The sequence below is a fragment of the Gordionus sp. m RMFG-2023 genome, chromosome 4 (assembly GCF_954871325.1).
Source record: "Gordionus sp. m RMFG-2023 chromosome 4, tfGorSpeb1-WG-v2, whole genome shotgun sequence".
Classification (NCBI taxonomy): domain Eukaryota; kingdom Metazoa; phylum Nematomorpha; class Gordioida; order Chordodea; family Parachordodidae; genus Gordionus; species Gordionus sp. m RMFG-2023.
This window is the reverse complement of record NC_088778.1, coordinates 10807639-10819016: the sequence shown is the minus strand read 5'-3', so window position 1 is coordinate 10819016 and position 11378 is coordinate 10807639. Positions and strand designations below refer to the sequence as shown.

At 26.2% G+C, this 11378-nt stretch overlaps 1 protein-coding gene across 1 annotated transcript; it reads right to left on the bottom strand.

Moving 5' to 3' along the window:
* Positions 1-231: 231 nt before the first annotated feature.
* LOC135928332 (tubulin alpha-1A chain) lies at positions 232-2209 on the bottom strand. The gene is made up of 5 exons (XM_065464778.1): positions 2104-2209; positions 1830-2052; positions 1487-1788; positions 1012-1442; positions 232-967 (listed from the first exon to the last, which is right to left on the bottom strand). Exons 1-5 carry the CDS (start codon positions 2104-2106, stop codon positions 577-579), a joined length of 1350 nt encoding a protein of 449 aa, XP_065320850.1. The 5' UTR covers positions 2107-2209; the 3' UTR covers positions 232-576.
* Between the last annotated feature and the right edge of the window lie 9169 nt (positions 2210-11378).

Sequence of the window (11378 nt, the reverse complement as noted above, 5' to 3'; positions counted from 1 at the left end):
TAATAAAAAAACGTGCAGATCTTAATTTAATGTGTTGGTTGTGAAATTATTTTATAAAATGGAAATTCCATCTTATCCTTTGCAGAGTATTTTACCCTTAAGTTAATTTTAATATTATTGATTTTTTAAATGGCTAGACAAAGTATTGTCTGTAAATTTGATAATATCAAAATTAAACAACTTTAATATAAAAAATACTTTTATTAAAAAATATAAAAATACTTTGAATTTAAAAAAGCACAGGTATCTAATTACAAAATATGAATATAATTACATAACAGATATACAAGTTTTTCATATAATATTAATAAAATTTAAATAAATATACATTATAAAAAATGGCAATATTTTATTTAAAAATAGAGATTATATTAATTCTTTATAGCATTCATATTTTAAAAGTATCAAATAGCAAATTCATGTGATGTGAAAATTAAGTGTAAATCTAGGGAGCATAATAAACATGTAAATGTTGGGTATCAAAAAATTAATATCTATTATATTAAATACAATAAGGGTAAAATAATTTGGTCATTACATAACTTAAGTATTATTATATGATTATTTAAACTTTAATCAATACTCACCTTCATCTTCACCTCCTTCAACACTGTCCACTCCAACTTCTTCATAATCTTTTTCCAGAGCCGCTAAATCTTCACGAGCTTCAGAAAATTCTCCCTCTTCCATACCTTCACCTACATACCAATGAACAAAGGCTCTCTTTGCATACATGAGATCAAATTTATGATCCAGTCTAGCCCAGGCTTCAGCTATAGCAGTGGTATTACTCAACATACATACTGCTCTATTAACTTTGGCTAAATCTCCACCTGGAACTATTGTTGGTGGTTGGTAATTTATCCCAACTTTAAACCCAGTAGGACACCAATCCACAAATTGAATTGTACGTTTAGTCTTAATAGTTGCAATGGCAGCATTAACATCTTTAGGCACAACATCACCTCTAAAAAAATTAAATTCATTAAGATAAACTCAATGTTAATTTACCTATATAAAAGACAACATGCCATGTATTTTCCATGTCGTGGATCACATTTTACCAATTGATTTGCTGGTTCAAAACAAGAATTTGTAATTTCAGCAACACTTAGTTGTTCATGACAAGCTTTCTCAGCTGAAATAACAGGTGCATATGTTGCTAATGGAAAATGAATTCTAGGATAAGGTACTAAGTTTGTTTGAAACTCAGTAAGATCAACATTCAATGCACCATCAAATCTTAGGCTAGCTGTAATTGATGATACAATTTGTCCAATTAAACGGTTTAAATTTGTGTAGGTAGGACGATCAATGTCAAGATTTCTTTTGCAGATATCATATATGGCTTCATTATCAACCATAAATGCACAGTCGGAATGTTCTAAAGTAGTATGAGTGGTTAAGATAGAGTTGTAAGGCTCAACAACAGCTGTTGATATCTAATAAAATGCTTTATAAAAATGAAATGTAAACATTTACAAACTTGGGGAGCAGGATAAATTGAAAACTCTAATTTAGATTTTTTGCCAAAATCTACAGAAAGTCTTTCCATTAATAAGGATGTAAATCCTGAACCAGTTCCACCTCCAAAACTATGAAAAATTAAGAATCCTTGCAAGCCATTACATTGATCAGACATCTTTCTAATACGATCAAGAACTATATCTATCGTTTCTTTGCCGATAGTATAATGTCCACGGGCATAATTATTTGCTGCATCTTCTTTCCCAGTTATCAGCTGTTCGGGGTGAAATAATTGTTTATACATCCCAGTTCTTACTTCGTCTATATCATATATAAATAAAAATTCATAAAAATTATCATACCCACAACTGTTGGCTCTAAATCAACGAATACAGCTCGTGGAACATGCTTTCCTGAGCCAGTTTCAAAGAAGAAAGTATTGAAACTATCATCCATTACACCTGGAGTTTTATCAGATGGCATTTGACCATTTGGTTGAATACCGTGTTCTAGACAATATAATTCCCAACAGGCATTACCCATTTGAACACCAGCCTGGCCAACATGAATACTTATGCATTCGCGCTGTTATAATATTTAAATATATAAAATAATTTTATATGACAAAAAACATACCATTTTTAGCCGGTAAAATAAATTAAACGGAAGTGGGCGCAGTAATATAAATATGAATAAAACTTAAAACTTTTGAATCGACAAATCAAACATATTATAAAATTTATTAAAACCTAAAAATGTTTTATAAAAATATTAATTTATATAAATACCTAAATAATTATTATCATGAAAAGAGATCAATATTGAAAGTAATTAATTTTTTTAAAAAAAAGAATGTCGGAATAACAAAAAATTGTGGAATATATTAAAGGCACTTAAATAAATAACCTGTATAATAAAAGACAGCTCATTTACATTTAGGTTTAAATTGTCTAAAGTTAAATTAAAATTTATGCTAAATATCGTTATATTATTATCATGACAACAACTGATCGACATCAATTATTTTTTTATAATATCGATAACTATCTCATCATCAATCTATAATTATGAAAGATACCATGTTAAATGGCTAACCATTCCAGACTCTAAATTGTAGAAAATACGCATTATCTCAGATGTCAGTTGTTATGCGTTAAAATTAAAAAATGAATGATAAAACTAATCTAATATTGTTTTTTTTTAACTCTTGAAGTTGAAATAAACAAATTGATACTGCTAAGCTCTTGATTAAGGATAGGGCGGGGGCATATATTCTTGCCTACCAAAATAACCTTCAATGGATGCGATAATTTAATATTCCTGAGAAAAAATTGTGTCATTTACCAGTGGCGTCACTAGAGGGAGGGGAGAGGTCGTGGGGGCTCGAGCTCCTTAAAATATATGAATAGACCTCTGAAGAAAAAAAAATTTTTAATGGAATCTTACTCCTTGATTTAAAACTAAATTTTTTTGATTGCCCCCTGAACGTTTTTTATATAATTCTATTAAGTAATATAAAGATATAATAATATTATTTAAAAATTAATAAGACCGTCTAAATCACTCACTAAATATTAACATAGCATTCAGTTGAAGCTTAATTGACTATTATTATTTAAATTATTGTATAACCCAAATTAAATAAATATAATCATTTATTAAATGAAAACTAACAAATTTAATATTGTAATAAGTCGAGTTCATCTCTATATTTATTAAGTATTCTAAAATAAATGAAGTAATGATATGAGTTTTCTAAATATAAAAATGAAACCATAAAGTTTTCTAATATAAAGATTGTTTATTTTATTTTAAATTAATAATTTAATTTTTATACAATATATTTTAAAATTTTACATTTTTTTTAAACTAAAAAAAAATCTGCTTTATATAACAATTTTTATATTAATATATCAAAATTTATATAAAAAAATCAATCTATACAATTTATAAAAAAATCAATCTATACAATTTATAGAAAAATCAATCTATACAATTTATAAAAAAATCAATCTATACAATTTATAAAAAAATCAATTTATATCAACATAAAAAAAAACCATTTAAAGGTTAGTATTAATCGGTCATATTAACAATTTATTTTTAAATTTAATATACCTATACCTAATAATATTTTCAAGGTCCAAATAAGTATAAGATTTATAAAAAGTAAATACTATTCTATACAGTTGGTTATAAAATATTAGATAAAATGCCACTTTTATACACCTATTTGACAGATATATAATATTTTACAGTTAATATTTAATAAATTTAACTAATAAATGCTTTTGATAATAAATATAGTAACAATTTGCATTCAAGTATTTAACGCCATCTATTTAGTTATGGATTATTTTAATAATTCAAAATTTTATTATTCATCTTACAATGGATGTAATAAATCAGATATCTTTTCGTCTTTTTTTTTTACAAGCTTTTAAGAAAGCAATTTTTTTCTTTTCCGAAAAACAGTTATGAGTTAAATTTTTAATACAAGTATATTTTTGATATTATTACAAACTACTATTATTTTAAATATAATATACCAACTAGATGTGGTGCGACAATATATAAAATCTTAATTGATTCATCATATCATTCTGGTCCTTATTTTATAGTTAGAAAATGTTTCATTTCTAATATGGCATCCTTGCCGTGTAAATAACTCAAGGCTTCAATATTTGCATTATTTCTTCTAAATATTTTTAGTGTTTTTGTTTTATCAATTTATCATAAATTCTGATATGAGTTAACATCGTGAGTGTCATGGCTATAATTGCAAATTAACCAGAATCTATTATTTGTGTGGCAATGTAATTTAAGATTATTACTACAGCTGCTGAGAGCATATGATAGCATATTTTAGATAAACAATAATTGTCAACTGTGTAGTCGTTTACAGCGTCTACATGAAAGGGGAAAGGGGTAGGAGCAGTTTGCATCCTATTTTTTGAGGGGGTAGGGGGTAGGCGGCTTTAATGGGGGTAGGGTATCTTTTTTGGGGGGAGGGGGGGGGGGGTTATCTATTAAATTTTGAGAACAAATAGAACAAAACTTATTGCTGTAAAAATTATTACTTTAATTTAGACCTATTATAATACAGTTCATCAACCAAATCTATATATTGCAAATAATCATAGATATTATTTTCCAAATAAATCTTTCTGCTATTTTTACAAATGTTATTTAAAAGGTTTAGACATTTTCAGCAAGCTCATAATGCTATAATAATGAATTAATTGTAAATGATGGGGGTTTTAATTGAATTAATTATCTAAAAAATAACTCCTTTATATTCACAAAATGTCGATAGTTGGTAGTAGAGATAAAATAATTTAAGTTATTCTTTTTAAATTATAATGATAGAGTATCATTATAATTAAAAAGGTGAAATTAAAAATGATAAAACATCGCCGCCGAAGGTGGCGAGGAAGGTAGGCATAGGTTTTTGAGAGGGGTTTGCATTCAGTAAAAATTCTGTCATGCAGAAGCTGGTCGTTTATATATCATTAAAAATGGAAGATAATCTTTTAGAAATTTGATATCTCACAATAATTTTCTTGATTACTTATCAAGCTTCCATCATGTCATCTAAGAGGAAGCTCTAACCACCATATAAATTTATGATTTAGATTGGTCATTTATACTCTCTTCTTCAAGAATTGTTGATTTGGTTTAGGCCTATAAAATTTTCCTTATTAGTCTATTCTATAAAACATTGTCTAAAATGGTAACAGAGAGTTATATTAGTTTCATAACCTTTTGTCAATATAAGTGCTAAGAATTACATGTTGCACTATGTGGTTTTTAAAACTATTATCAATTGAGGCATATTTATGAATAAATTAACCTTTTTAATCACTTGTAATTCTTTAGACGCAGATTTTTTTATATCAGCAATCGAAAATATTTTATACTGTAATAAATAGATTTTGTAATATAAATATTATTTTTAGAAATGTCTTGTATTGTTTTAATTATTTATATGCCAGTTTATTTTGTATGCATAATATAATAAATGACAAAATATTCAAATAATTGTTCATAGTTAACAAATTTTATGCATAATATACTAATATATAAACCCGGCCAGCAGCCCTTCCCCCAATAAATTTTTTTTTAGTTAAGCCCCTGAAGGCTAGCGACGCCCCTGCCATTTTCAAAATATTGCTTGTAATAAAAATCTTAAATATATCATATAAATGCAGACCGGTCTATTATTCATATAATATTTGATAATCTCGATTAATCTTAAAGGCGAATCAAAAGATTTATCTCATCATGTCATATGAGCAATGAATTATTTTTAAAAAGATAAAGTAAACTAATCAACTTTAAATGTATAATAAAATCTTATGAGACCTTGAATGAAATCAAAAGTCCAATCATTTATAAATTAATAAAAAGATATCGAATAATAGATTTAAATTATATTTTTAAAAGTAAAGATTAGGTATATATGATATGAATTGAATAGACATTTGAACAACATGGAACCATTTTGGTTTGGTTGATTTTCATGTGCTTCAAATTAAAATTTTATGCGATTATGATTTATAAAAATTTTGATAATTATTTATTTTAAATTTAACATAATATAAAAGAAATTTAACCTATTAAAATTACTTTTAAACATGGAAATTCTTTAAAAAACGAAAAACAGAAGGTCTTTGATTTAATCTCTCCTTAAATATGTCTTTTCAAAATACCATGTCATAAACAAAAGATTAATAATCTATGTATATTGCAAATTAATTTATGTTTGTAATCATTAAGCATAATTATTTCCTTTTAATTTGCATAAAATTAGCCTAGTTTACAATTCTAACATAATAGTTATTTGAGGTGAGGGGGTCTACCAAGGTTGATAAATGTGGGCAAGGGGCTCTGTCTTTAAATTTTAATTCCTTTTTGGAATATAAAATCTGCTAAAATTATTAACCCGAGATTTCTAAAGAACTTCGTTAAAAACCTAATTAAGTTCAGATTTCGTATCTAAATATAGTTAAACTCAAATTTTATTTTATCGTATTCATTTAAATTACGAAATAATTCTTAGTTAATCCATAATTCACATATTATGCAATATCAAATATTTTAAAAAAGATAGCGGCTGCGTGCCGTATTGCTATGTTATGGAGCCTCACATAGATTACTAAAACTCCAAAGTAAATAAAACGATAAACCCAGATATAATTTTCAAATATTTTGACGTGGACTGGACACTAACGGTTTTCATAACCCATACAGTGATATGGCGATATCAATGGAATTAACCAGTTGACAGTTTATGATACCGGGAAGACTTTCACTCTAATATATGGGCCATATCACCATTGACTTCAACCCAGCCTCTATTTTCTTAAGGCAACTAAATCGTTAGAGGACACCTTAATCTAAGATCGATGCCCTATATGAAACTTTCGAGCTGACAACTAGAGCCGGCATTGATCTAAAGATTTTAATTACTAGGGATGTACCGATATTTTTTATCGAATCGGACCGATTATTCCTATTTTTAAAAATAACGGTTATAGGCGAATATTATTAAATTTGTTGATACGATCCGATAAAATGGTATTTTAATTTTATAAAAATTTATAGCTACTTTTATTTATAATTCATCGCATTACAAAAGAAATAATAAATAAATTGCATCAATTAGAATATTATTCCATTCATAGAATTATTTTAAAAAATTAGCTAATCATGGTGAACATGATAAAGGTGTCCAGTCTATGAAGGATGCGATGTATAAAAATTACTATACGTTTTTCTTGTATTTATAATAAAAAAATTGATTCCTGGCCACAATTTTGGATTCACGTTTTAAAACAATATTTTTTCAAATAAATGTTTTTAGAAAATAAGGCCCTGAGGAAATTGATTTAACCAGTCTACAAAAAATGCAACTTATTTACATATTATATTTATCATATATGCAGTATAGAAAATCAAAATACGGACATGAAGAAATTCCATCAAAGTCAGCAACCACTTCAACTGGAATATTTAGTTTGTGGGGATAGATTCAAATTATATTAACAATATTATAAAATATATTACCTTGAAGGAGAAAATTATGTCAAGGAACCAATATTTAAAGCAATAAATGATAATACCTAAGCAGATTCTTTAAAATATCGTGCTGTGAACTGCCACAAATATCCTACTTTTTCTAAAATTGCTTATCATTAACTAGCAATACTTTCCAAAAGTGTATCATCTGAATTTATTTTTAAGTGAAGCTGGTGATATTGACAATCTCCATTAATGAAGGCTGAGCTAGAATCTATATTATAATTTTCCGATGTTCTCACTACGTCATCGTGACGTCATGTCATCGCTACGTCATGTCATCGGTACGTAAATATTTTTATTTTTTTTATTTGTTGATTTTATTATTTTATACAAACAGATGAATGGAATTTCGAGAATTGATGGTGTACACATAACTAACATGGATTGAGAGATTTGAAAAATCGTCTTTGAATTGATAAAAACAATATTCCCTCAACTTTGTAAATATGAATGAAACTTTTTATTTCACTTAATCCTTTCTTTATCTTTTAGATTACCTTATCAATTTTCATCTCATATTATCAATTATACATTAATGAAATCTCTAAAAGATACTCAACTTGTATATTTATTTTGATACTAACAATTTTTGTCAGTACTTACATTACAATTTTTTATACTCATATTTTTCTTTCATAACCAATAATTAAGAAGATAACCAAGTATATTCAAATATTTAAATATTCTTATCCTAACCTATTTATAATCTCCAATCCTTATAAATAACTCTTTCTTTATTTTTTCCTCTCCCTTAATGAATTTATTTATCACTAAATTTTATTATCTCATTCTTTTCTTTCTATCTCTATTATCTATTAACTACTATTTCTTCAAAACCTTATCAATTCCTTTAATTAAATTTTTATAATATAATAATTTATAACTTCTTTTTCCCCCCTTTTTTAATCTTATTTTTTAATTACCTTACAATTAATTAACCTTAATCTTAATAACATTACATTCATCATGATATTTTTTAACTTTTAGAATATCATAATAGGCTTGATAAGTCTCCCAAAAATTTATTTTGATGATAGCCCTCCAACTACTATAAATATACATCTAATATTGATCCATCTACCGGTTTTACATTATTTTAATGTTTGTTTAATATTTTTGACTGATTTCTTTATTTGTCTAGTCTAACCCTAAACCCTCACATTGGTACAAAACATGATGAATCTATTATTAAAGATAAGCAAAGAAAATAATGACGATTAAACAAACGCCTTACCCGTTCTAGAGATACTTGTAGACAAAATAATAAAGAACTACGCTTGAAATGAACTCATCTGGAGGTTTATTTTGTTTTTTTATCTTATGTTTTATATCTATGTTTATTTTATTTTCACCCAGTTCTCCAAATTATACTATCACCACTACCACAATCCCTATGCCTCCGCCTATTTTTTAACAAATATAAACATTTAATTCTGTACTATCATTCACTTCACTAGGAGTTAATATAAATATTACTTTATCCGATTCTCTGAGAAACTTTCATCAATATTTAGAGGAATGTTCAAACTTGAATGTACAGTACGGCCAATTTCATCAACTTTATTAATGGAAATATACGCAGTAGTTCTGTCGTAACCTTTATAACAATACTTACGACCGTTTTATGGTTGAGTTAACATTGTCGTTCAATATTCTTTTTTAGAGGGGGATACCAATGCTGTCATAGACAGATATATCGTTTTGCTTTCTTCTTTTACCAGTATCCCAAGGCATAGGCATATCATCTTTATCAGGACTAATGTGTTTTGTACACTGCTTTGTTAATTCGTCATCACTTTCATCTACAACCCTAAATGATATAATATTCATTAATTATTTCCTCTCAAGACGACCGCCCAGATTTATTCTGTGGCCTTTTCCATCAAAAATTAAAATGTCAACAAGGATTTGCTCTTAATTTTATCAAATACATAATAAATAATCTTCATGATTTTTAAAAAAAATTATCCTAAATTTATGTCAATAAAAAAAATATCTTAAAAAATATATAAATAATTTACATATAAGTTTCATTAGTGTTTAATGGCATTTTTGTAATTTAAATAGACAGCATTTTTTTTTACTTAACATAAAAAAATATATATCCCTTATCAAATTCTTTGACAAATAATTTCAGAAATGCAAGACATACATTAAATTTATCTGAAAAACAACAATAACCCTATATAATAAACAACATATTTTTTAGATATAATTTTAATTGATCATATTACAAAAAAGTATAAGAGTTGGTTATTTTTATTTTATTTGTCATGATTCTCTAATAAGTGGTTGCCCAGGCCTTCCCAGTTTCCCTTAATACGGAATTTACATGTTTTTTTACATATTAGACTAATTGGTAAATCAGATACTTCCCGTTCATGTGATGATATCAAAAATTTAACTATCTCCGAGGTGGGAAAAATTTTCAAAATTATTATGGGCAGGACTGGGCTTGGAACCTCAAAATTAATATTAGCTTGCACCTGACTTGGGAATATCCTTTACAAATTATTAAGGGTTGAGCTGGGCTTGATAAACTTTTTTAAAATTATAAGATCTTGGATGCTTCCTAATATGGTGAGCTTGAACCTGGCATGACATATATCGTAAAAAATGAATAAAAATCTCATTCCCCGTCATTTTTGACGGGCTTTCTACTAGTAAACTATAAATTTTCGATATATTCATTTTAATTATTAATATAAAATATCTTAGTATATTTGTTTAATTAATATAAATAAATATATTATTATATAAATAAATGATTTATAAACAAAATATTTTGTACACTTTTACACATTTAAAAATTAAATATGTATAAAGAACAGGTGTAATATCAGATCGGAAATCGACCAATATCCATTCAATTTTGTTACTATCGGATCGGCCTCCAAAAAGTGGTATTGATACAGTCCAACTATTTATTAAGCCGTTTGATACCAGGGTAGCCAACTGTTAAGAAGGGAGAGGTGATAAATTGTGACATATATCCGCTCCGTTTATTTTTTATATATAAAGATTCTTAGTCACATAAGGCCCATTGCAATTTCATAGTCTTTTTGAAAAACTTTATGTCAATTTTTAAAAGAAGGTGACTTTTTGCGAAAAGAATTTTTTTAGACATATAGTGTTAAATTTTTAAAAACAGCGCATGAAGAATTTGCTAGCAGATGGAACAAAGGATAGTGCCATAATTTTATATTTTCCTGATAATAGTTTGCAGAAGCCAAATTGTAAATATGTAAACCGTAAGAAAACTGCAATTTGACAGATATATTTATATACATTATTAATTTAGTTTTAATATCTTATTATATTATAAATAACATACCATTTAAATCTAATTATTAGATATATTATTTAATAATAAAGTAATTTATTTATTGAATATAAATTTTAATAGAAGAATATAGGTGTTTAAATATTTAAATGTAATTATATTAAAAATAATTAAAATCAGAAAATGCAATTTTTAATATTTAATAAATAAGGATGCATTTATTGTTATTTAATATTATAATAACACGACACGAACTAATAAATTTTGGGGCAATTTTGATGAATTAGAGATTTTATAGTAATTATAATTAATATAAAAAATCTAAAAATTTAAATATAAATAACCATATAAATGAAAATATTATACTATATTATAATTTACTCTTACTGGTAATATAATTCAAATGGGGAAAAATATGTTTAATAACTAACAATTAAATAAAAAACTGAAAAAGATATATATATTGGTAACAGTAGCGTCACTAGTGGGAGATGGGGGCGCAGAAGTTTAAGGCCTCTGAAAAATTTGAAGAGCCCCCTGAATA